The following is a 27,530-nucleotide window of genomic DNA, read 5'->3' as shown; positions in this document are numbered from 1 at the left end:
TTTATTCTTGTCTAATAGACTACTATAATATTCTCTCTTACATACTCTTCAAATATGTGTTAACTTGCTCTTGTACGTCTTATACTTATTTTCTGCTTTTTTAGTATTATCTCCTATATAATGTGTTTTTCCTCTCACAAGCATTTTGGAGAGCATGTCATTCACGGTTGATTTATTTTCTTTTGCTTATTAGACAATTCTCTCAATGGACAGTGCACATCGTAGACCTTGATATACATTTTTAGAAAGTGTTCATATGCTTCATCCACATCTCTTTTTACAATAGGCACATTCCCAACTTTGTTCTAAAAGTGTTAATGCTTTCCTCTGTTCGTATAGTCTTTGAAATGTCTTTTTGTTTTCCACCTTTCTCCTCCTGTAGTTTTCATTGTAAATTTTAAACGCATATAATTACATGTGTCTTACCTGACATACTGGTGGGGATTCAAGGGCAAGACGTCATCTTCGGGGCTACCCAGCCACCAACCTGGCTAAACACAAACAGTTGCAAACAGTCAAGTCAAGTGGAAGCCATCCGGATCCATTTAATACGCTCTGAAACAGGAGTGCCCAAACTTTTTCCACAAAGGGCCGCACACGGAAAAATCAAAGCATGCCAGGGGCCACTTTGAGTTAAAGACAAAGCTTTGTGTTATTATTAGTTATAAGTATCAACATTTCAGCATTTTCTCTTTGCATTGTGCCTTGTTGTTCTATTTTCCCCCATTTTTGCTGTTTTTTGGTTACATTTTATTTTTACAATACGCCACGAGACAATAAAAAATTCGCTTCAGGCAGCAAATGGCCCTCAGGCCGCACTACCAAAAGAAAGATTAGACTGTCTCTTTCATCATCAGGTTTCATTATACCTTTTTCCGTTCTTTAGTAAAATGGAGAAAACCAGCTTTTTTTGAAAAGATACATATCAAGCCTAACTTTCACTTTGACACAATTGTTTTGCTTTTGCGACAGCTCAAATATCAACAACTATACCAAAATAAACAATACAAAAAAGGGTTGTTTTACATCAAAATAATTTATTTACAAATGTAACACCATGAACTATTTACATTTTCACAGTTGGGACTAAACGGTGTGTGTGCATGCGTGCACACGCGTGCGCATGTGTTAAAGTTTTCCTGCAATGCCTAACCTGCTGCACGCTACGCTCCTCCATGCTCTTCCACTTCCTCCATCCTGTCGAGTGTTTTTCAATGCAAATGATCCATGCCGTGCTCTTATCAAATGTATGGCTTACAACTGCTTTAAAATGGCATCTTTGTGCAGTTGCATCATCACCTCTTTTTGCCTCTTGCACAAAAAACATATAAATACGCCTTTGGTATTGAATGAGTTAATAATATTATAGATTTCAATATTTTATAACATTCCAAACAATACCTTATTTACTTATGAAAAATAAATATAAATAATAAATAAATAAATAAATAATATACATTTTTATTTTTACCATTTTTAAATAATATTTTATATATCACATATTTACAATAACATACACTTTTATTTATATAAATTATTCTACTGTATACATTATTTTTATGTTTACATTTTTAATATTATACATTTAAATATTTTAATAACATTACAATGTCTTATTTATGAAAATATGTTATATACATTTTATTTTTACATTTTACAAATATTACTATCTACATTATCTTTATATTTTTAATACTGTTTTTAAATGTTATTGAAATATCTTATATTGTATTCATTATTTTTTTTCTTCACCTGGTCCCGGCGAAGCCACCGTTTCGCTCGACACAGACACAACAAGCTCCAACTCCTAAGTTTATGATACCTGAGCTGATCTGATAATCAGCAGTGGCGTCAAAACAACTTGATGTAATCTATTACTTGCCTTGGACTCACCCAAATGATTCCATCAGCTTCAAATCTTGACGGAAAACAACATCTGCTGACCTTTTTGTGATTGGAGTACCGTGATGATTAGACTGTATCAAGTTTCATTGCGCAAAGCCGAATCGTAAATGAGGCATTAGGGGACGACGCGCCACGGTCTGTGCATCAAGAATTGACTTTGACTCAGAATAGCGCTTCTGATCTAATGCACATGAGTCAAGACGATCATTTACTGCTTTTTATTCATAGCGATGTGAGATTAAAAGTGTACTCCTAGTTGGGCTGACATTTAGATGTCGATAATGCACTCATAACATTTGTTGCTTTTCAACTTAAACCCACTTTCAACATGTCTCTGATCATCATTTTGGGTCAAGTTTTCACTGGAGTCATCCTCACGAATGTCACACCAACATCAATATTAAATATGAAAAAAACCTTGTGATGCTACGTTACGAACTTTGGCAGTGTTCAAATCCAAGCTGAAAACACTTCTATTCAACTGTGCATATGACAACTGAGAGTATTTGATCTTTTTTGTTTTATGGGATAATTTACGGAACTTTATGGAATGATTTTAGGATAATTTTATGTTTTTATGGAATGATTTTATGAAGCGATTTCACCCTTGTTTTCTGTAAAGCACTTTGAATTACCTTGTGCTCTATAAATAAACTTGCCTTGCCTTGCTTTATACACTGCCTTGATTGACAGTTATCAGTATTGCGTGTGGAATACGCTGTTTACGTTTAATGAGGTGCACCATTTTGTCGGAGTTTGGTCAATGTACATGTTCTGGATGAACCAAAATGCGTTAGGTGCACAATGAGGTGTTACACTTGGGGAATCACGGCAGCTGGAACATAAGTTCCATGGCATTGTATTATTTATGTGATTGAATTTGTCACAAACTTTTTAATGTCACAAAATGACGATTCCCAAACGAAATGGACATCAGGTCGTGTTTTATATACAACAGGAATGAAGAAAGTTTTCGATCGAGTAGCACACAGCACACACACAGCTCTCGCAAGTAGTGCACACACAGCTCTCGCAAGTAGTGCACTCGCGAGTGCTACGCAAAGAGACTGAATGACTGACAGGAGGGTTCACTCACACCGTTCATGAACCCTCTTATCATCCAGCCTGTTGGGTAGAGAGACAGCAGGAAAACAAACACGTATGCACATGTCAATTTATCAAGGCCGGCAAAATTGTCAAATTTGTTTTGATTCATTGTGCGACTAATGGATTTATTGATTATCGTGACAGGCCTATCTATGCCGAAAAGAAACAATAAACGATCATTCAATAATTTCACTTCTGTGAAATGTAGTGCCACCAAACTCACCTTCAGATTCACTGCATCCTCATGGTTATACTACAGCAATTAGTTCGATAATTTGGGGGATTTTTTTTATTGGGACTATCTTTCAATAATAAATAATAAATAATAGCACTTTGGTTCAGTTACAGCTGATGTAAGGGGCTATAAAAATAAAGTTTGATTGATTGATTGAATAATTTCACTTCCATGACGTGTAGTGACACCAATGGCCGCAAATGGACACCTTTGCTATACAGTTACAAAGGATTTGTATTCGTTTCTTTACAAGACATATGAATCAGTTCAGTATGTCTTCACTGACGGAGATACCTAGCTAGGCAGACAGCTAGATAGAGTCAGTGCAGTACAGCTAGATTCTGTACTGCACTGACTCCTTGGAGAGAATAACATTTTAGGTCAAGCAGAATTCCATTTTAAGGACCTTGTAGTGCTTTATCACCCCACTGGAACACTTCACTCCCAGTATTGAGTCCAACTTGTGGTTCACTGAATCTCCAAATATAGAATGGGAAGCACAGCCCTCAGTTATCACCCTCCTTTACTGGAGGACGTCCGCGCTATATTAAATAGCATTTTAAACCTTCCTTTTTGATGAAGCTTTAAGCGCCATTAGAAACAACAACAATAACAAATGCCTTGCATAAAGATTTTCTAACACTGTCTTCTCGCAGACAAAATTCAATGCGCAATTTTTGGAGCTCAGGATACATTTTGTCTATCAGTGATACTTAAAGGCCATAAACCAGGGGTGTCCAAACGTGTTCCAGTGAGGGCCACACAGTGAAAGGATGCAACTTTGCCACTTTGATATTTTGTAAAGCAACACATGTAGTTATGCTAGGAAGTTATATATATTTCAAGAAAAAAAACAGCATCTCAGCTTTGTCATATAGGTGAGTTATGATATATGATATGATATTAATATCATCTTCACTTTTTGCTCTTTTTTCCCCCCATTTTCTTTGTTGTTTTGTTCTTATAATCTTCGTAAATTGTATTTTTGTCACATTATAACTTTATTCCCATAATATTTAGAAAATTACAACTTTACTTTGTTTCGTTTCTCATAATATAAAAAACATAAGGTCTTTCTGTAATATTTCAACTTATGCTGCTATTATAGCATTATTTTTCCCCTCGTAATATTTTGACTGTATTCTTGTAAAATTCGACCTGTTTTTTTTTTTGTTTTTTTTTATGATGTTGTTGTTTCTTTTTTAGTTTTCTTGTTAAATTACATTTTTCCAATGGGCCGCGGGCCATTAAAAAAACATCCGTGGACCACAAATGGCCGCTGGGCCGCACTTTGGACACCTATGCCCTTGTTTTTTTCCCCCCCAACTTCTTTCTTGTACATTTTCTTCACATTAAATGTACTTTATTCCATAATATTTTGACTTTATTCTTGTAAAATAACTTTTTCAGTAACTTAATATTAGAAAAATTACAACTTTACAGTGGCACCTCGGTTAACGTCTGCCCGAGTAAGCACCTTTTTCGGTTAACGTCCAAAATGTTTGCAGAAATTTTGCCTTGGCTTGCGTTCACCCGCGTGTCTGTAAAATGTGTTTTGTGTTAACATTTTTGGGTGTATTAAAACCAGCTAAAAAGAGGCAGCTCATTAATGCACGTAATGGGACACATCTATTCCACCTACAAAGCCTGCTATTACAACACCTCCAAAAGCCTCCAACAAGGTGTTATGGTTTTACATACATGCTGTGACCATGTAGTAACAGGTACATTCATGATAACATGCAATACTTACAGTATTTTGCCATGTTTGGTCATTTTAAGCATTAGTAGAACTTCCTTCCGGGGCGCATTGATTTCACATAGCAACATAGAAAGGTGTCAGGAGGGGCTTTGGGTGTGTGTGTGTGTGTGTGTGCGCGCAATCGGGGAAAGTGATAGTTGACAGCTGGCTACATTTTTCTCTTATTTTGCCAGCAATGTTCTTGTGGCGTAGCTGTGGCTGAAAGCAACCTGTTTTGTTTAAAGCGATTGTTGATTGATCACCTCGATCACCCTCCTCGTCCTTTTTATAGCGTCCCGGGCCACTGGACTTATTGCAGCGTTAGAGAAGCACACAGGTGCAAAAGTACTTAAGTGGAGACAGACTTACAGTATGTATAGGGAGAGAATCCCACGAAGACCTTACGCACATGAGAGAATAGCGCCCTTAGTGCGCCCTCAGTTAGTGCACGCTAAGTTAGATCATCAGTTTCTGTTTGTCAGTATAGTCATCAATAATATGTTAGAGAAGCACACCATCACTTTCTACAGCAGGGGTGTCCAAACAGGCCAAAGGGCCACATACTGAAAAGGGCCACTTTGATGTTTTGTTAAGCAACACATGGAGATATGCTAAGAAGTGTTCCATCCATTTTCTATGTCGCTTCTCCTCACCAGGGCTGCAGGGGCATGCTGGAGCCCATCTCAGCTGGGGTACACCCTGGACTGGTCGCCAGCCAATGGCAGGGCACATATAGACAAACAACCATTCACACTCACATTCATACCTATGGACAATTTAGAGTCACCAATTAACCTAACATGCATGTTTTTGGAATGTGGAAAACCCACGCACGCTCGGGCAGAACATGCAAACTCCACACCTCCGGTCATGTTTTGGGGATTGGGCTCCTGGCTGGAGCTTGCGGGTTGCGTTCCTGGAGAGCGGCAAGGCGTACGGGTGTGTTCAGTGGTCAAAATGCGTGCCTGTTGGTCAACCTCTGGGAGGGGAGAGCACTGACGAAATAATACATTTTTTTCTAATATTCTCGCGATCAACCGACAAAGTCCCTAAGATCGACAGGTTGGTGACCCCTGACATACAGCATAGAAAACCTGTTTATGACTTTCTAAATAAAGGTTTTAACATTATTAGAGCCCTCTAGACATGAAATACCACCCCTATAGTCACCTTTACCCTCCTAATATTCTCTTTTAACAGACGGCAGCTGCTAGCATAGCAAGCTACCAAGATAACTAGTTAGCCTTTCCAATTTACTTATTCTAAACTTAAGAAATAGTTTCAAACAGAGTGGAGAAGAAGGACAAAGACTGAAATAAATGAATACATTTTAACTTACAGTATATATACGCATATATATAATTCTTTTTAAACACACATTCGCCCCAGTAACGCCTCCACTTCTTTGAACCTAGTAAAGGTAAATAGCGGCACCCAGTGTATCACAATATGTTCACATGCTCAGCTTCAATCCACTATTTGGACTATTTGGACTTTGATGTGTGCGGTAACGAATCAGGTTTATTTATAAAACGCTGCAAGACAGGTCCATGAAATAATTAATTAAACAGTCAATTAAATAGTTAATTAGTATATGTGCTTCCATTTAATGAAATGGTATTTTACTTAACTAATGACACATTTAATAACACATTTATGCATTTAATGCCAATTTCAGTGAATTATTGGTGCATTTAATCATTATTTATTTAATTAATTAGTGGTGCATCTAATAACACACTTATGTATTTAATCCCAATGTTAATGAATTAACGATGATGTATGTAATTATTACATTTTTATATCTATATTTTTAATGGTGTTTAATCCCAATTATATTTAATGACACACTTAAAGTGCTCATGACAACAAAACACGTTGTTATTTCTGCCGTGAAAAATGACATTGAAAGGCCTATTTCCTGACGTTAAACGTTAGACGTGTGCTCAAATGGAGAAATAGTTTTTATTTTTTTTACAAATTTCGTCATTTCTTCCCGGTCTGGAGGAGGAGGAGCAGCAAGTGACGTTTACACCAGACATTCCCACCCCCAAGCTGCTGTCCACTCCAACACTACCCTACTGTTATGGTCCAGTTCTGGATTAATTTCTGTTGTTTGTTTATTATATTATGCCCGCTGGTTGTGTTGAAGGCTTTTGGCTTTTGAAGGCGGCAAATGTTCTATTTGTTTACGGCTATCACTACCAGTGTAAGGTATTATACTCCTCACAACACATTAATCAATGTTAATGTTGTTGTGAATATGGCACTTTCTTCGCATGCGTTCATGGTTGTGTTAGCACCTGGGTACCGCTGCCACCTGCAAGAGTTCTCGACATGAATTGATAGCAAAACATGGATTGTTGGCACTCGTCTTTCTAGCCTATCTTGCAGTCCATCTGTCAGTTTCAGTAAGTAAATCCACATTTTTTTTCTAGAGCTATTCTACAAATCTTAGAATAATAGTATGGGGTTTTATGCCAGGGCTAAATTAGCAGCGAGCACTACTCACTGGTCTTTTTATTTTGCAGCATACAAACACACTTGTGACCATTTTTGTGTGTGTGTGTTATATCATAGTTAGTACAAAACAATATCAGTGAATGTTATTATTGTGTTATTGTTGTGAATACAGTAGGGCTGATTACAATTTTTTAAATCATATTAATCACGACTTTCAAATTAATTAATCATGATTAATCACCATGTCACACTACGTTACCTTATATTACCTTATCGTATTATCATATTACCTTATCATTTTCCTATATATGTTAAACTAGCAAAGACTACATTTAGAATACAGGAAGTGAACAAATGTATTGCAGATGGATGGCGGGCTAGGATTAAATAAGCTTTGCTTCCTCCTTCTTTTTTTGGACATGTGCAACAGTGAATTGTACTATGTGATGTATTCCAATGTAACTTGTATGCATGTTCAAAATAAATTAAACCATTATCATGTCTGAAATACGCCCATTTTTATTGTATTTTGTTGAAAGAAAGATCAATTTTGATCAAGTTAAGAGATGCCACGCATGTCTGAAAATCTATTTACCTAACACTGGTTTCTTTAATAGCAGAATATTTGAATCAGACTTTTAATAGTGTTATTATGAGCAATGAGGAGTGGCCTTGCCACGTCATTTCAGTTGAAATTGCATGTTTTTAGTGAATTTTCTGGGATTTCCAAGCACACTTAAATACAGCAAATTGTACTTCTGCATTAAGAGTTACAAAGTGAGTGATAAGAATATCCACTTATTGATTTTCACTGCATTTCTGTTTATTTAGACCACCCATACACACATGATAAAAAATGTTATTGTGATGTTCAGAGTGTCCGAGAACGCATCTCGCGGTCTGTCTGGTGACGATGAGGAAGTGTTGCCATGAATGGACGAGAGACGTGTTTGTTTGGAGTTGGAGATGCATGTGTGGTGTTGGAATTGCACTGCTGTTGAAGAATCAAGTTATAAAAGGGCATCAGACACTGTGTGACTCTGTGGGGAGCGACACTGTGCCGCCGTCTGTTGTCATAATAGAGAGCCGTGGCTTGCCATGATGCGTGCGCGTTAATTACGCTAAAAAATGTAATGTAATTAATAAAATAGATGACTGCGTTAACGCACTATTTTTGACTAATTTTTTAAATAATTATTATATATGTTTTTAGGCTGTAAAAAAACCTCATGCTCTTTATCTACTTTTCTCAGACAGGCAATAACATTTTCTCTCATTTCTATCGTTTAAACACTGTAAGTTCAAACCTTCGTTTGAATTTCAAAGCTCAACCTACGAGGTTGGACCCAAAAAATGATCAAGTGACTCGCACGCATTTCACTTCTCTGACCGTGCCTCTTCGTCCTGGCGCCGCTCCGCTAAGGCGTTTTTGTATCCTTGTTAAAACATATTGCTCCTGTCGCCGGATTTTCCTCCTCTTCCTCCAACCGAAGATTAATTTATTCCGTAACGTCTAAATGGTTAGCATTTTCCTCTGCCTTTTGGTTGCAGAACGTTTCGTCAACACTGTGGGTTTTGTCGGGGAGGAAAACGTGCAAACATACAGACTTCAGAGTCTCCTCAAGCTGTTTGCTAGCAATCAGACAACAGGAAACACGGCAGTTCGGCATGGTGGAGCTCGATAGACAATGGTCTACAGCCAATCAGGATGCAGAAGACAATTGCCGGGTTCTCCCTTAGCCAATAAGGATGCAGAACACAATGGGCGGGTTCATTCAATGCCGTCAGTTCAGAGAACTCGCCGGGTGTGGTAGTGAGGTGTCGGTTGCAAACGAATCGGCTTTATGAGACGGCTCTTTGAAATGAACGACAGGAGCCAGCTCGTGCCGTTGGGAGACAACTGGGAGCCGATTCATTTTCTTTCCCTCATTTTTTTTTCTGTTTAAGGCGAATGTCATTGGTCAAGATGTGTGGCGGGGGGGCGGGGTTAAACCGTTTCATTTGTGAGAAATTTGCATGAAGAGATTTGACCTATTTTGACTTGTCTTTTGAGATGAGTCTTTGTTTTGTATTTTATTTATAATATATAGGGGTGTAACGATTCATTCACTACATCGATTCATCAAATTGTTTTCCTACAATTCAACTACATCGATGTGGGTTCTCAAGTTTCCATACAGTATATATCCATCTGACATTGTTTAACAGGTAATCAATTCATTGAATCAATACTAGGAAATGAAGCACTGGATTTAAGCACGGCGGGCTTTACATGGATGTGCTTTTTTTAGCACTTTGTAAGTTGCAAAATACAGTTGATTCGCTTCTTCTTCTTTTGTCAGTTCATTCACTATTCGTATTTAATTCATCTGGCCTTATTTGAAACTCCTTTTAAGTGACATTTATGTGGACAATATGCCAAGTAAGAACGTTTTGTACACCTCTGGACGGTAGTTTACGGTCCAGTAGCAGTGACGCTTAGTGACATCATCGCCCAGCACGGCGTGTCCAGGCCAAACCACACGTAGCGACTGTTACGTCTCCTTCTAGTCGCTTCTGGGTGCGGGGAATCCAGGTAATAACGCGCTCCAATAATGCAATGTCCAGACAGATGATCACATTGGAATTAATATTGATTTTATTGTATAAGAATGAAAAAAGATGAATTCCATGTCCAAGATGGCAAATGTTATGGCAGGTTGAATAAATGGAGGATGTGAAAGTGATGCAATGGTGTGCATGAGTGTGCGTGTGACCTCTCGTCACCCTAATTCCATGCACTATCACTTCCGCACCTATATATGCAACACCTCCATAGCGCCACCAATTATAGCACTCCACAATTACCCTAAAACAAACCAGGTGAACTAAATCCAAAAGCAGCATAAATGGCTCCCACACCACATATGCAGGAATGTTATAAATCCAATCCCCGTATTTTGGCGATGCAAAAATGTAACACTGTGCGTGCACGCTCGATTAGAAGAGTCCGTGGGGACGTCATTAAAAATGCTATTTTTTAATATGATATCAGGTGTATTTTCATTCAGTTAAGTCCAACTTTAAGCCTTTCAAACTCATGGATCGGAGCTTCAGGACAAGATAAGAGGTATGTAATATAATATAAAATATAAAATTAAAATATAAAATTAAAATAATAAAATATAATAATAAAATAATAATAAATAATAATAAATAAATAAATAATAAAATAAAAAATAATTTAAAAATAATCATAAAATAATATAATAATATATGATATAAATTCACTATCTACCTGCAGATGAAATTTCATTCAAAATATGTTAATTTTGCCCCGAAACCCCTGCATACATGCAATTAGTAAATGAAATGGCTACTCTGCTGACTTTTAAAACAAATGTCACAGCCTCTGTTATGATATACGTTGTAGTACGGTTGTACTTGCCAAGGTCCGTGGGTCGATCACAGCTTTTGTCTCGACTCAATGTAAAAGCAACGGGAACCAAAGGCACTATTTTCCCATATGAAATTTGCTTTAACTTCTCTAATACTTGGGATAGAGGAGTGAGTGAGGAACCAAATTAAAGTTCAAGTCATGTTTTATCGGACAGAGTTAATCACAGACTTGATTTTACATATTTCAACATTTTGTAACATTCCCAACATACGTGCGCTGCAAAACTTTGTTCAGTGTATTCTTGCAACGTTCTTTCAAATGGCTGCTCTGATCAGGAGGATTATCAGCCCAAAAAAAGCCCCTGCTTCAATCGGTCCGTACAGGAAAGTTTTAACACCTAATTGAAGATGCCATACCACATTCATTTGCTGAGGAATTTGCATAATGTCCCTCACCTTCGGATGCACTATTTAAAGTAAATAATTCATCAGGGCAAGCTATACCACCCTCTGTTCATCCTGATTGTGTATTGCATTTTTAACTCGTTTTTTGTATTAATTGATCATTTATTCTTGAGTATGTCAGCATTGTTAATCATTTATCCCGATTCCCGTGAATCTAGGAAACTTCACCTGCACTGTCCAGTATCCAGGTGTTTATTTCACAGTCACACTGGTTGAATTTTTGACTGAAAAGTTACTGAATCGATTTAAAGTTACAGAATTGTTTCGGATCGTATCGTTCTAAATTACCCAATATCGTCCTTGAATCGTATCGGCAACCAAGAATCGTGATACGAATCGAATCGTTATTAAAACGAATCGTTACACCCCTAATGGTATAACATTAGAATATATTTTTGTAGCTGCTCATTGAGGTTTGAATAAATCCATGATAAACATTTGATATCATGTTTTTTTTACACTAGTAATTCATTTTACACAATACACATAATTTGGTAATACATTCATTTAAGACAACAACAAAAAACCCAAGGAGCCAATTAGGAGCCAAAAGAACCGGCTCTTTTTAGAGCACATTTCCATCACTACTGGGTGGCATGTCAAAATCTGGTCAAAATCACAACTTTTGATTTGTTTGTTTTCATAATATTACGGGTTTTACAAAAATAACATCTTTTTTCTGTAATATTTCAACTTTATGCTATTGGAATTTTTTTTCCCCTCATAACACTACGTTATTCTTGTAAAATGACAACTTATTCTAACTTTTTTCTTCTCATTTTTTTAACGTTAATTCTTGTAAAATGACTGCTGATTTTTCCTATTTGGCTGCAGTTGTTTTTTGGGGGTTTTTTTCTTGTTGAATTATATTTTTAGAATGTGCCGCGGGCCAAAAAAAAAAAAAAACATCTGTGGGGCTGCATTTCAGACATCGTTTTGTATCGAATCAAACCGTGATTTTTCTGTATTGTTGCACCTTTGATAAATATACATAGATGCGTGCGTGTGCGTGTGCGTGTGTGTGTTTTGGGAGGATTCTTGTCTTTTTGGCAATGGCAGCATTTTATTATTATGCCCTCCCACTGGAGGGCGCCATAACCTGAGCCATGTCAAAACAAGCTCCAATGCTCAAAGCAGCACAAGTATGCTTGGCCTCTTGTATGACAGAATCTCTGTCCAAATATCCCTCAATTTTAATAATACCACTTTAATGTTTCCAGTACTGAAGTGAATATCAAGCAATGTCTATTTCCCCACAATATATATCATTCGCTGTTCAATTCGGCATAAATAAGAAGCCAGCAAAAATGGTGTCAGAACGAAAGTTTTTCATCATTTCAGCTTTCATCCTAGCCATCCCGTCTCGCAGACGCCGTCGTGGGCGGAAAATGGCAGTCCTAAGTCCGCTGTCAATTGTCAATATTACTGTCAAGACATCCTGTTTGTCGGATAAATTGTCCCCCGAATTGTCAAAAGGATGATTTCATAGCGAAACTACCCAAGTCAGTCTTAAAATAGAATAAACTAGCTCCCACATATTTCGACACAGACTGAGGTTAAAACACATGAAAACAAGCGCCTAACTGGCTGCCATGGCTATCCAGATAACCCCAAAATCAAGCCAAAGCTCACCGCAGAGTCGATGCAGGTCTTACTGTCAGCGGCGGTGCTCCTGCGTGTCCATTCGTCCTCCACGGCAGCCGGAGACGACCTCAGCCGGCAGAAGAGAGCAGGACGCGGCTGTACTTTCACCTGGAATGACCCCAGCTAGCTTGTTTGTCGGCGTGGAGCTAGCAAACGCAAGCAGGCTGTGGGAGGAAAACACACGACTTCAACTCAAACGCAACATTATTTCACACTATGAACGAACGCCGGATAAACACACAGCTGAAATATGACTCCAACAACACAGGGAGCCTCGCCCATGTTACAATCTTTCTTTTTACAATTACTATTTTTTTTTTTTCAGTGGGGCCTGACCATTTACCAGAATGTCGGCCAAATTCCAATTCATTTTTTCTCAGTTTGAATTGACATTGCAACTAGGAAGTGGAATTGCAATTAAAATTCGCCTTGAGGGAAGTAAAAGTGAAATTCCAATTGATAATTTTGGTGTATTCCACAATCATGCTTTACAGAAGGGGTGTTGTTTTTCCAGCAAGGACAACATACTGAAAAATGAAAGAATGCAACTTTGGAACTTTGATATTTTGTAAAGAAGCTCATGTAGATATGCAAAGTTATATACGGTGGTGTGAAAAAGTGTTTCCTCCCTTCCTGATTTCTCATTGTTTTGCATGTTTGTCACACTTAAATGTTTCAGATCATTAAACAAATTTAAATATTGGTCAATGACAACACAACTGAACACAAAATGCAGTTCTTAAATGAAAGTTTTTATTATTAAGAGAGAAAAAAATCTAAACCTACATGGCCTTGTGTGAAAAACTGATTCCCCCCCATCATACTTAACTTAATTAAGATTAATTGAAATCGATGTGTGTGGACAAGGTTATAAAGCCATTTCTAACGCTTTGGGACTCCAGCTAACCACAGTGAGAGCCATTACCACAAATGGTGGAAACATGGAAAAGTGGTGAACCTTCCCAAGAGTGCCGGCCAACCAAAATTAGCCCAAGAGCGCAGCAATGACCCATCCAAGAGGTCACATCTTTTGTCCAGAGGTCACATCTTTTATCCAAAGAACTGCAGGTCTCACTTGCCTCAGTTAAGATCAGTGTTCATGACTCCATCATAAGAAAGACACTGGGCAAAAATGGCCTGCATGGCAGAGTTCCAAGACCAAAACCACTGCTGAATGAAAATAACATTAAGACTCTTTTGAATTTTGAAAACATCTTGATGATCCCCAAGACCTTTGGGAAAATATTCTGTGGGCAGACGAGAGTTTTTGGAATGTGTGTGTCCCATTACATCTGGCTTGAAAGTAACGCCGCATTTCAGAAAAAGAACATCATACCAACAGTAAAATATGGTGGTGGTAGTGTGATGGTCTGGGGCTGTTTTGCTGCTTCAGGACCTGGAAGACTTGCTGTGATAAATGGAACCATGAATTCTGCCGTCTACCAAAAAATCCTGAAGGAGAATGTCTAGCCATCTGTTGGTGACCTCAAGCTGAAACCAACTTCAAGTTTAACCCTGCGGCTTATACAGCGGTGCGGCTAATATGAGGTCATGTTCTAATCTTGTGACATCTCGTATGCTTCAGAACTACTACTATGTATTTCGGAAAACGCTATTACTAAGATAGGCCATCATGAAGGCTAAAAAAGTTGAGCAAACAACCCAAAAACGCAGAGAAGTCACCTTTGGAGCTGAGTATGCGTGCACACGCTGCAGTTTACAGTGAACAACAACAAGCACAGTTTATACTAAAATCAAATGTAAAACGTTGTTATGTTGAATGAAAACAAAAAGGGAACGTAAGATATAAAAGAGGGGACGTGTGGGAATTTGTGCAGCGATAGCGTTGTTGACACATACCTGCATCCCTGCATCCGCCGGGATGCACGATGACGACTCAAAGGCGACCATGGTATCCCTGGTCCCATTGTGCCGTGGTTCTTATGAAGTCCAGAGCGATAACTCCAGCAGAAATAGTGTGTAATATCCAGCAATTCCCCAATGACCCTGTGTAAAACTTGGGCGATGTACGTAGCGCCACAGGCGTACGCGTCATATCCGCTCACGTATGCCATACATCAATAAATAGAAATACAGATACAATAAAGCATATAAAACAAAAACATCAAATGCACTGTTGTTCTCTTGGAGATTAATAAAGTTGCTATCTGTCCATCTAACACTGCCGAAAAATAGGCGACGGGATGTAGACGCGTTCGTCTTCTTCTTTTTGTTTCTGGCGGGTCGCAACCAACGTTTAGTTACATACCGCCACCTACTGTACTGGAATGTAAACGTGTCGTGCACATGCGCAGTGACAACCCGGTAGTCACAATCTTCCATCATAGAAAACACATTTTCAATTCCGATACAGATTAGTTTTTGGTCCTTTTTTTTCATACTAATTACTTTGTTGACATTTTTGTCAATACCGAAAAGGATTACTTTTTTGTCATTTTTTAAAAGAGGTTACAATTTCCTTTTTGGCCTTTTTCTATACTGATTATTTTGTTGGCATTTTTTTTCAATCCCGATACAGATCAGTTTTTAGTCTGTTTTTCAAAACCGATTTCTTTTTGGTAATTTTTTTGTCTATTAATTACTTTGTTGACATTTTTTTCAGTACCGAAAAAATAGGCTACCATTTACTTTTTGGCCTTTTTCTATACTGATTATTTTGTTGGCATTTTTTTTTCAGTCCCGATACAGATCAGTTTTTAGTCTTTTTTTCAATACTGATTACTTTTTGGTAATTTTTTTTTCTACGAATTACTTTGTTGACGTTTTTTTCATTCCCGAAAAAATAGGCTACCATTTACTTTTTGTTTTTTTTTCCAATACTCTTTACAGTCATCCCTCGTTTATTGCGATTAATTGGTTCCAGACCCGGCCGCGATCAGTGAATTTCCACCAAGTAGGATTCAATACAATAAATGGAATATTTTCGTAATAATGGCATAGAAAACCTGTTTCCGATCTTCGAAATACTGTACAGTTTTTAACATTATTCGAGCCTTCTAGACATAAAATAACACCCCATTGCATTTGTATTACCCAATATAGTAGACATAAACACAGAAAATAAGACATATTAGACATAAATAAGATATCAGACTTACATGTTAGCAGTTCCTTGTTGTTTTTTTCTGAACAGTGTAGTTTCTGTGGTGGCTATTGTCTCATCAATGTATTGTAACGGCAGCTTTAAATGGCTTTACACATGTATTACCCAATATAGTAGACATAATGAGAGTAAATAAGCCACCGAGGCTTAGAAAACTCCTGCTCGTGTTCCCTGGGGGACCTTAGTGCCAGGCGGACAGGAAGTGACGTCGGAGGTTCCGAGTTCAGCTTTAGCTTGTCGGGGGTTATGGCCCCAACAGTATGATGATTATTATTATTATGATTGTGTCAGATAATTTCAACCTACAATAACTACCTGTTCTGGCGACACCTAGTGGCCAATGTAGAATACTACACTCACAAGTAGAATGTTTCTTCTGCCTTGTATTTTATTTTAGTCAGTTTAGTTTTTGATGCTTGAAAATAATTAATTTAGGCCAAGGATACGTACAATTTGATTAAGTATTCCACCACGAAACAGTGATCGTTTTTGATGATTGTTTTGACCTTTTTGTAAAAACGCGATATAGTGAGGGAGCGGTATTTGAACCGCGATACAGCGAGGGATGATTTTTTTCAACACTGATACCGATTACTTTTTGGTCATTTTTTCCCCCGATACTAATTGCTTTATTTTTTTCGATACTGATACAATTATATTTTGGGCATTTTTACCGTTTATATTTTGGCTTTTTTTTCCCGATACTGATTATTTGGATGATGAAACCACGCAAAGTAAACCAAAAATGACGCTAACCGGGGAGAATGCTCATCGAGGTTCCACTGTATATGTTAAGCCACCGGCGTCCAAAGTGCGACAAGGGGGTCATTTGTGGCCCGCGGCACATTGTAAAAATATAAAATAACAAGAAAACTTTAAAAATAAATAAATAAATAAAACAGCAAAGGTGGAAAAATCTGCAGTAATTAGAAAAAATGAAGTCAAAATATTAAAAGAAAATTGTTGTACTCTCGCGAGAAAAACTCATCGTTTTATAAGAATAATGTCGTAATATTATGAGGAAAAATAACGTTAGTTTAGTGGCATAAAGTTGAAATATTAAAGGAAAAATATATTTTTTTAAACGTCGGCTTTTGAGAAACAAAGCAAAATAAAGTTGTCATTTTTGGGAAATTTGTTATCATGATACAAGAATAAAGTCAAAAATATTTTGGGAATAAATTCCTAATTTGGAGAGAAATTTTACAAGAAAGTTGAAATAGTGGGAAAATTAAAAAAAAAAAAACAGCTCGAATTGAAAAAAAAAAACAAGAATAAAGTCAAAATATTAAGAGAAAAAAATTAATATTCTCTCGGGAAAAAAAGTCGCAATTTTACAAGAGTAAAGTCATAATATTATGAGGGAAAATAATGTCATTTTAGTAGCACAGAGTTGAAATATTAAAGCAAAAATGTGTATTTTTTGTTGTAATAAAAGGTTTGGACACCCCCTGTAAGAAAAAAACATCCACAGCTTAGCTTAGTGTTATACATGAATAATACATTTTATCATTACAATAAGACAAGGCAAGAAAAAACAACCAAAAAAAACAGGAGCTGCAGGCCCCACGGCGTCCCCGGGCCGCCCTTTGGACACCCTGCTGCGGCTCGGAGCATCTGCTGGTCTTCATGCAAAGAAGGTCGGCGGACAGCTTTGTTCGCCACACGCACATCGGCGGCACGGCGTCGAGTCATGAGATGGATATTTTGTGGCAATATCAGTTCAGGATGATATTACTCGGGGATTCGACGGTGGGGAAGTCGTCGCTGCTGAAGCGCTTCACGGATGGCGTTTACACCGACGTCGCCGACCCCACCGTCGGGGTTGATTTTTATGCCCGCTCGCTTGATATCGAGCCTGGGGTGAAAATCAAGCTGCAGCTTTGGGACACTGCAGGCCAGGAACGATTCAGGTAGGAAAGGTTTCTCCGATTCAACACATTTTTTAAAATATCAGATATTCATGTCGGCGTCATTTGGAGGAGTCGCGCATTGCGGTCATTCACTGTGTGTGTGTGTGTGTGTGTGTGTGTGTGGCGTTAGGAAATACACTAATATACTGTTTAACATATACCAGTTTAAATATACTGTATATAGATATACTGTATATTTGTCAAAATGTGTCAATTCTGTCCCGACAATTCTACAATCGTCGCGTTGAATGATGAGTAATGTGTCATCGTAAAACAAGGCCACACAGATGTCACGTTTTTTTCTTGCTAGCTTTTCAATCCATACCATTTGATTGTTTTCATTAGCATTGTTTATTTTATTCTGCATACTGACATGTCTTTGACAGGTCTCACGGCGACAAGGGTGTCCAAAGTGCAGCCCACGGGCCATTTTCTGCCTGCAACTTGTTACATATTCATTATTAATTAGATATATTGTTAGATATTATGTTTTATTTGCTGCCGCAAAGTAGGTTCATTATTTATAAATTGAATATTTTGGCAGTTAGAGCACAGGAAACCTGTTTACAACCTTCTAAATACGCTTTTTAACATTATTAGAGCCCTCTAGACATGAAATAACACCCCTATAGTCACCTTTACACATGTACAGTATTACCCAAGATAGTAAACATAACATAAGAGAAAAGAAGACCTAAATAAGACATTATGTACAGTCATGGAAAAAATGATTAGACCACCCTTGTTTCTTCAGTTTATTGATCCATTGTAATGCCTGGTACAACTAAAGGTACATTTGTTTGGACAAATATAATGATAATAACAAATATAGCTCATAAGAGTTTAATTTAAGAGCTGATATGTAGCAACTTTCATGTTTTCTTGATAATAACCAAAATCACTTAAGTTAGCTATAGCATTGTACTGCCAAAAAAATGTAACTCTTATGAGCTTTTTTTGTTGTCATTGTTATATTTGTCCAAACAAAAGTACCTTTAGTTGTATCAGGCATTAAAATGAACACGAAACTGAAGAAACAAGGGTGCTCTAATCATGTTTTCAATGACTGTAGACACACACATTAGCACTGAGAGTTCCTTTTTTGTTGTTCTTTTTTTACTTCCTGTTCTGCACAATACTTCCTGTGTGGCTATTGTCTCATCAATGTAACATTACTGACACCTAGTGGCCAATACTACAAGTACACAACTACATGCTACATATGTAGAATACTACATATCATGACAATATCTTTGAAGGCGTCTTCTGGATGCCTTATATTTGTGTTTTACTTCATTTAGCCATTGTTGTGCTTGAAAATACGTCATTTACACAAAAAATATGTCAAATTGGCTTTAATATGCCTTTTTTTTACTATAATAGGTTGTATCGGTAATGTAATAAGTAATGTAATAGGACACACCTGGGCAACAAAACACACCTGTAAGTCACACGTTCCAATACTTGTGAAAAATGGGGTGTTTTCAAACAAAAGGTGCTATCTTCTAAGTTGTGCATCCGATCCAGATGTAAACACCTGGAATAAAAGCTGAAATGTGTTTTCCTTGGTCTCATATTCGTCTTTTGATCTCAAACCCGAATATTTTCAGTCCACAGCAAAAATAAAGGGATTGACCTCACCGTTCCAACACTTTGGCGCTCCCGCTTGCTTAAGTTGCGTGCTTTCATGGCGATGCTGGCGTTGCGCTTTTGTCAGACGCTCGGTTATGTCAGTGTTTGCTGGTTTTGTGGTTCTTGTGGGTGAACGTTAAGATGATGACAGGTGCTGTGGTGTTGTTTGGGCCAGACTTTGGAACGCATGTATCCGTGTGGTTGACATCCACATCCACCTTGTTGATTGCAGACAGTTGAGCACCTGTTGCTCTGTTCAGGCTGCCCTGGGATAAGACCTGAGTGTAATGTGGAGCCCAGTCACAATCACATTGCTAATCTACTATGCACACCACTGGCGATATACAGTAATCAGATTGTTTTCATCATTTTGCGTCCGCTTTTTCGTCCGGCCCGGCAATTTGTTTACAAAGTGACGCATTATCATTCTTAAAATTCCTGAAACGTGCTTTGTTCAGCGTTTCATGTCGTCAGGTTGTTATTCTCATGTTGTCTATTTTATTGTTCAGCTGCCTTGACAGTTACAGTTATCCCTCGCCACTTCACTGTCACATTTTTGCGGCTTCATTCTATCATGGCTTCAAAAATACATTAAGTCATAAATCAGCGCTGTTTTGCGGTTCAAGACGACCCATTATTATGCAAAAACATGCATATTTAGGAACATTTTACACATTTTTTGGGCCTAAATGAAGCATTTTCCAGTATAAAAATGGCTCAATTAAGTGAAATACAAATATAAGGCATTCAGAAGACACATTCAAAGACATTGTAATGATATGTAGTATTCTACACTGGTCACTAGGTGTCAGTAATGTTGCTGTAATGTTGGGTGAAACACACAAGCACCAAACATTCTTTTATTGCAGGTTTGAATGATCTAACAACAGGCACAATAATCCCTAACTACTAAAAATACACTCCGCACCCCCGACGTCATTCCCTGTCCGCCCCCACTAAGCTCCCCTAGCACCGGAACACATTTACAGCAACACACACAAGCACAAATCTTATTTTCTCTTATTCTGTCTACTAATTTGGGTAATAAGAGCAAACTATAGGGGTGTTATTTCATGTCTAGAGTGTTCTAATAATGTTAAAAACTGTACATACAAGGTCATAAACAGGTTTCCTATGCTACGAAAATATTCCATTCATAAGTAAGGAATCCTACTTTGTGGAAATTCACTTATCACGGTCAGATTTGGAACCAATTACACGCAATAAATAGGAGGCGACTGTATGAATTAATAAATCATGCTGTTTCTTGGTTGAATATGGCCTACTTTTAGTCAAAGTTATGCATATTTAATCAAATTTTACTTTTTTTTTGCCTAACTGAAGCTTTTTCAAGTATATAATACAAACATAAGGCATTCAGAAGACACATTCAAAGACGTTGTGATGTGTAGTATTCTACATGTCACGATCTGACCCCCAGTACGCAGAGACAAGAAAGTGGGGAAAATAAAAGTCTTTCATTAAGCAAACAAAAGACGACAGAGGTGAAAAAGGCTGTGTGACAAGATACGCACGTGAAGTCAAAGGCAGTATAGCCAGAGCGGAGGAACATCTGTGTGACAGCACAGGCGAGGAGCAAAGGTACAATGAGGCTTTTAAACACCACTAATTCTAATTGTGGCCAGCTGTGCAACATACCACAGCTTCCCCCCAGCAGGAAGTGCAGCGCACCAAAATAAGGGCGCAGGACAGGAAGTGCTCACTCCCGTCCTGCGGAGCATGACCCTACACTGGTCACTCGGTGTCTGTAATGTTAGTGTAAAGTTGGGTGAGACACACAAGCACCAGACTTGATGGTCGGAACAACAGGCTTTTATTGCAGATTTGAATGAACTCACAACAGGTACAATAATCCCAAACATGGGCTACTGTTGCAGCTTTAACCCATGCCAAGACACAAGTACAAGTCTTAGTTATGTCTTAAATGTCTTATTTTCTCTTATTATGTCTTCTATATTGGGTAATAGACGTGTGAAGGTGACCATAGGGGTGTTATTTCATGTCTGTATTCCATTTATAATGAGGACTTCACTGATCACGATTGGGTCTGGAGCCAGTTGACGGCCATCAACAAGGGATTACTGTACTGAATTGTACCGCTTCATGTTGTTAATCTCCTTGCAAACTTCAGAGGTTTCCTTCCTGGTGACGTACGTGGTTCCTGGCTCTTTTCCACGTCCTCCTCATCTGAATTCGAGACGACAGAAGCCTGTTTTCGACCCATGCCTTTGCAGCTCAGCCGTTAACGACGGTTATCTTGTCTTGCGAGCAATTAAAGGCAATCATAACTCGTTTTTCGGCCAGCTAGTTCCTCACGCCAGACGGTATTGGTGTCAGCAACCAGATCTATACATATGGTCGAGATCCGTGTTCGGGAAAAGTGCCAAAACTCTAAGACTAAGGCGTCTGTTCGTCTTCACAGGAAGTAACATTCGACACGTTGGTATTTCTGGAATAACTAACACGTCATTGTTTGTCTATCCACCAGGTCCATTACAACGTCGTACTATCGGAATTCTGTGGGAGGGCTTTTGGTGTTTGACCTCACCAGTCGCAAAAGTTTTGAGCATGTGCGGGAGTGGCACCAGGAAGTGAGCGAGCACATCTTGCCCCACCGAATGGTCTTCATTCTCATCGGTCACAAGAGTGACCTGAACAAGGACCGCAGAGTTGGGCGGGACGAAGCTGAGCAGCTGGCGTCCGAGCTGGGCATTCGCTACGTAGAGACATCCGCCAAGTGCAACAGTAACGTGGACCGGGCCTTCGAGCTGCTAACCAGGGACATCTACGAGCTGATGAAGATCGGCGCGGTGGTCACGCGAGACGGCTGGGACGGCGTGAAGAGCGGCCTCACTGCCAAGGTCCTCTACCCAGCCGACGATGAAGAAGAGCAAGCCAGGGCGTCTGCTGAGAAAAGCTGCCACTGCTGACTTCTGAAAACACTTTTGTCGTCGTCTCACAGTCGTCCGTCGAAACCCACCGCCCTCCACTTCCTTGTGCTGTGTGCCTTCTTCCTGTGTGACTTATACAGGACGACAAAACGATACACACAGCTCGCGCGTATCAGAAAGTGTTATTTACCGGTCATTTGGCTGTCGTGTGTGCTGATATGTCCAGGACAAACAAAACCTAGCATGCCGTGTCGGTCGAGCTTTTAGGATTTCACGACTTCTGCAGGGTTTGCTTGTGACGTGACTCAAACGTATCATCAGTGTGTTCCACACACGCATCACCACACGAATCCCAGGGTTTTTCTTTCCTATTTTGGACAGTTTCCGGAACCTGCAGAGATCTTTACAAGGATCTTCTAGTCTATGTGGAGCTGTAGCAATTCATGATGAATCATCCAGTCAATCGACAGCCATTTTGGTATTTGATTCATCGTTTTGGGATTTTTTTGGTAAATATTCTCTGATTTCAACCGCTCAAATGTGAATATTTTTTAATGTCCTTCATGGAACTAAGTAGAAGTGACCAGAAGGACAAGATCGTTTCCTGCGTTTCTTCCGTAGGGTGGCTGGGCTCTCCCTTAGCGATAAGGTGAGAAGCACTTTCATCCGGGAGAAACTCGGAGTACAACCGCTGCTCCTTGGCATCGAGAGGAGCCAGATGAGGTGGCTCGGGCATCTGGTCTGGATGTCTCCTGGATGCCTCCCCGGCGAGGCGTTCAGGGCACGTCCGACCGGTAGGACGCCTCGGGGAAGACATAGGACCCGTTGGAGAGACTATCACTACGTTTACATGCAGTCAAGATTTGGGTTAAGGTCAACATTCCGGTTTCGGAAACATTCGGAATAATCCGTTTACATGTGTGACGTGAAAAGAACAAAAAACAAAACGAAAAAAAGACAACGTCTCGACGCACGGAAAACATCACGGCGTCATTTCTGCTTCTTCTTCCTGCTTCCAAAAACAACAACAACACCGGCGCAGCGGATAATGAACGCCTTTGTTAGTGTTTTGGTGCTGGTACCGACCCACCACCACTACTTCACACTATTCTGTGTCACCTTCTTCATGAATGGAAGGGGAGAACGTGAGGGAATAGGAAACGGAGCCGGGGCTGTGCCATCCGCATCCATGCTACATCCACCCGAGCCCCCCGGACTCTTTGGATGAAGATGCGTTCGTACAAACCCTGCTTCGGGTAACTTCTCGCTCACCTTCTGATAGATTTGGCTATGGCGGTACTTTCTACCGTCTCTAAAAGACATAAAGTTCCTGTCTTTCACCACACCAACGAGGTGGCTTGTTACCTCCTCGCTCCAAAAGTGTGGGGTTTTGCGTGTCGTCATGTTTACAAGTAGTTCCTGCCAAAGACACAAGATTCCTTTCCAATAGAACATGCGCAGAACACAAATGAATGTTCCTTTCGTTTGAGATATCCCAATAGGCGTATACCTGACACGATATTCTGGTTATGGTAGGGATATTTGATTGCATGTAAAGGTACTCTATGTATCTCAACTGGCCTGGGAACTCCTTGAGGTCCACCGGGAGGAGCCGGGGAGAGGGAAGTCTGGGCTTCCCTGCTTAGGCTGCTGCCCCCTGCGACCCGACCTCAGATAAGCGGAAGAAGATAGGTGGATGGATCGTCGTCCATGAAAGCAGACCTGTTATCGTTGTGTTTTAGGCAAGACAAGTTATTCACACACATCGGCTTTGACTTTGGAAAACAGTGATGGATATTTCTGCCTCTTTTCTGATAAGCACTAACTGTTTGTATTTGCTTCATGTTGATTTGATCCGCCGGGGGGGGGTGTCCAAAGGTTTTCCAGCGAGGGCCACATAGTGAAACATGAAAGGGGAAAAAAGTTGTCATTTTATGAAAATAAAGTCATAATATTGTGAGGAAAAACCATGTAATTTTTTGACGAATATATATGTATTGTATTATGAGAAACAAAACAAAACAGAGAACGAAGTTGCACATTTCGGAAAGCAAGGCTGGGAAAAAGTTAGGATATTATAAGAATAAAGTCATAATATTCCGGGAAAAGAGTCATCATTTTATGTGAATAAAGTCGTAATATTCTGAGCAAAGGCGTGTAATTTTTAGAAGCGTAAAGTTGAAGTGTTAGAGAAAAAAGATGTTCTTTTCTAAAGTTGTCATCTTATGAGAGACAAAACAAAGAATGATGTCGCACATTTTGGAAAATTAGGTCGGGAAAAATGCCTGATATTAGGAGAATAAAGTCATGATATTAGGAGGAAAAAGTGGTCATTTTAAGAGAATAAAGTTGTAATATTCTGAGGAAAAAAACTGTTGAAATATTAAAGAAAAAAGATGTTATTCTCCAAAGTCTTGAATGCTATGAGAGACAACACAAAATAAAGAATGAAGTTGCACATTTTGGGAAAATTAGCTTGGGAAAAAGCTGAAATATTACCAGCATAAAGTCAAAACATTATGGGAATAAAATCATAATATTTCAAGAAAAAGAAAATGGATATTTCTTTTAAAAAAAAAAACAAAAATTGTATGTACAAAAAAGAGTGTAATTTAAGGAGAAAAGGTCATACTAATAAATGTATATACGTAACTTCTTAGCATATCTCCGTGGGTTGGTGTACAAAATGGAAAAAAGGCACACGTACATGCTTTGATTTTTCAGGGTGTGGCCCTCGATGCAAAAGGTGTGGACATGCTTGACCTTCCAATAGAGGCTGCTATCACACCGCAGGCAGGCCCATCAGCATTTCCACTGATATAATGTAGCTCCACGCTAGCCGCTATACTACCCTGACCCGGGGACAGGGTAAGCGCTAACGACAATGGATACATGTACTACTTGAGTTTCACATTTGTAAATATGCTACTGAAGGCGTTTTGTATGTGCGTTTTGCATTTTATGGTAACACTGTACATAGTTTTAGTAGGATTTTGTCGATAAGGTACCCTGTGGTGGACAAGCTAGGCTAGGCTAGGCTAAAGCCTGCACATAAGCTAACTGGTACAGAAAACAGACAGATGGACGTACAGTATTACAACGAGGTTGTCCAAAAGTTTCCCCTACTCGAGCTGCATACATAAAAATTGAAGGGTGTGTGTGTGTGAAGGTCGATATATGCTAGCTAGGCTATCTGAACAAAACATCTTAGCCTTGCGTTATAGCTGACATAGCACGGGAGTTTGTGTTTGAATATGCCACATGTGTGTGATTTTTGTATTCTTTTGTCATTCCGCTTTGTTCCCATTGCATCTACAGACTTCAATAAATGGACACTATATTGGCAAAAGTATCGGGACGTCTGCCTTTCCACACACATGAACTTTAATGGCTTAGACCGGGGGTGTCCAAAGTGCAGCCCAGGGGCCATTTGTGGCCCGTGGTTGTTTTTTTACTGGCCCGCGGCACGTTCTAAAACTTAAATGAAAACAAAAAAAAAAAAACAACAGCAAAAATGGAAAAAATCTGCAGTAAATTTACAAGAATAAAGTCAAAATATTAAAAATAAAAAGTTGGAATCTGACGAAAAAAATCAGAAATAATTAAGAAATAATAATTAAGAAATAATTTTATTGTTATTATGAAGGAAAATGAGGAGCATAAAGTTGAAATACTAAAGAAATAATTTTCTTTGCTGTCATAATATTATTATTTTTTTTAAAAACAACAAATTAAGTTGTAATTTTTGGAAAATTAAGTTGCGGAAAAAGTTATAATCTTATAAGAATAAAATACAAATATTATGTGTTTAAAGTCATAATCACGAGAAGAACGTTTACAGGAAGAAAGTTGAAATAGTTGAAAAATTAAAAAAAAACAACAGCAGAAAAAAAACGCCTGCAATTTTACGAGAATGAAGATTAAATATTAAAAGTCAAATTCTAACAAGGAAAAGGTCGCAATTTTACGGGAATAATCTTATAACATTATGAGGACAAATAATATCGTTTTAGTATCATAGAGTTGTAATATTAAAAGTCATAATGTTATGACAAACAAACGAAATAAAGGTGCCATTTTTGGAATATTAGGTCATGGAAAAAGTTATGATATGACGAGAATAAAGTCAAAATATGACAGGAATAAAGTCATAATGTTACGAAGAGAACATTTACAAAGATTATTTAAGAAGAAAGTTGAAATATTTGGAAAATTTACAAAAAGTGCCTTAATGCCGCTCAATTTAATGGCCCAATGAAAAACAATGAAAACCAGGACATTTTGGCCAGGCCGGAACGTGAAAACAGGACATGTTCTGGGAAAACAGGACGTGTGGTCACCTTACTTCAGTAACTATACTGTGCCCTTCGTTCCGGAGTTCAAACAAAATTGCGTCCACACTGTCGGCCTGTTTTACTATGCATATGACAATAAAACTCTTGAATCTTGAATCAGTAAATAGTCACATCCACAAGGGAACATGCAGTATTACTACAGTAGGTGACAAGGATGTAATACATAAGGCACACCTACATGTGGCGCTGTAACAACACACACAAGCAATGCCATGTGACAAACCCAAACACTAGGCGAAGAAACGACGCATGCGCACAGGGTCCGTCATCGTCCACTTAAGACGAGGTGGAATTACTTCTGCGAGTCGGTTTGGAGTATAAAACAAAAAACAAATCGAAAGAATGTCGACTGGGAGTCATTAGTAGGTAATATTCTGATATGTTGGATTTTTGGCAAAGCACTTCTGGTCACGTGACGACGACTGCTCGGTGACGTCATCAATTTGCGAACGTAGCCAAGCGTACACTTTGCAGGAGAATTGTTTTTGTTAATGTAAAAAAAAGACACCTTGCAGGAAAATATGAATTACATAAAATAGTTTCTTGTCATAAAATAACTTGATTGAAAGTAACTATCTAGTCTACTTACTTACTTAAAAATAGAAAGTAAAAATACAAGTCAAAAAGAAAGTGTCGTGAAAGAGCGGCCAAGATTA

At 38.6% G+C, this 27,530-nt stretch overlaps 2 protein-coding genes across 3 annotated transcripts in view; one reads left to right on the top strand and one right to left on the bottom strand.

Moving 5' to 3' along the window:
* The window catches only part of thrb (thyroid hormone receptor beta), a 57,392-nt gene extending 44,166 nt beyond the window's left edge, over positions 1 to 13,226 (bottom strand). Inside the window, exons 1-2 of one of the 2 annotated variants that reach the window (XM_054763256.1) lie at positions 12,927 to 13,226; positions 427 to 487 (exon numbers count right to left, since the gene is read on the bottom strand). In XM_054763256.1, coding sequence (XP_054619231.1) covers positions 427 to 433 — 7 coding nt within the window. In that variant the 5' untranslated portion in view covers positions 434 to 487; positions 12,927 to 13,226. Of the gene's footprint in view, positions 1 to 426; positions 492 to 12,926 lie in introns of both variants that reach the window. The other variant, XM_054763255.1, reaches the window with a different exon arrangement.
* Positions 13,227 to 17,640: 4,414 nt separating this feature from the next.
* On the top strand, positions 17,641 to 25,868 carry rab42a (RAB42, member RAS oncogene family a). The gene is made up of 2 exons (XM_054764576.1): positions 17,641 to 17,975; positions 22,117 to 25,868. Exons 1-2 carry the CDS (start codon positions 17,692 to 17,694, stop codon positions 22,556 to 22,558), a joined length of 726 nt encoding a protein of 241 aa, XP_054620551.1. The 5' UTR covers positions 17,641 to 17,691; the 3' UTR covers positions 22,559 to 25,868.
* The last annotated feature ends 1,662 nt before the right edge of the window (positions 25,869 to 27,530 follow it).

This window comes from Dunckerocampus dactyliophorus, chromosome 20 (assembly GCF_027744805.1).
Source record: "Dunckerocampus dactyliophorus isolate RoL2022-P2 chromosome 20, RoL_Ddac_1.1, whole genome shotgun sequence".
NCBI lineage: Eukaryota > Metazoa > Chordata > Actinopteri > Syngnathiformes > Syngnathidae > Dunckerocampus > Dunckerocampus dactyliophorus.
Note: the sequence above shows the minus strand (reverse complement) of the source record. Positions and strands in the feature narration are given on the sequence as shown.

Excerpts from the sequence above, each read along its gene's own strand:
- rab42a (XM_054764576.1), top strand. The coding sequence starts at position 17,692 with ATGCAAAGAAGGTCGGCGGACAGCTTTGTTCGCCACACGCACATCGGC. Across the intron at positions 17,976-22,116 it reads GCAGGCCAGGAACGATTCAG|GTCCATTACAACGTCGTACT; the intron begins GTAGGAAAGGTT and ends TCTATCCACCAG.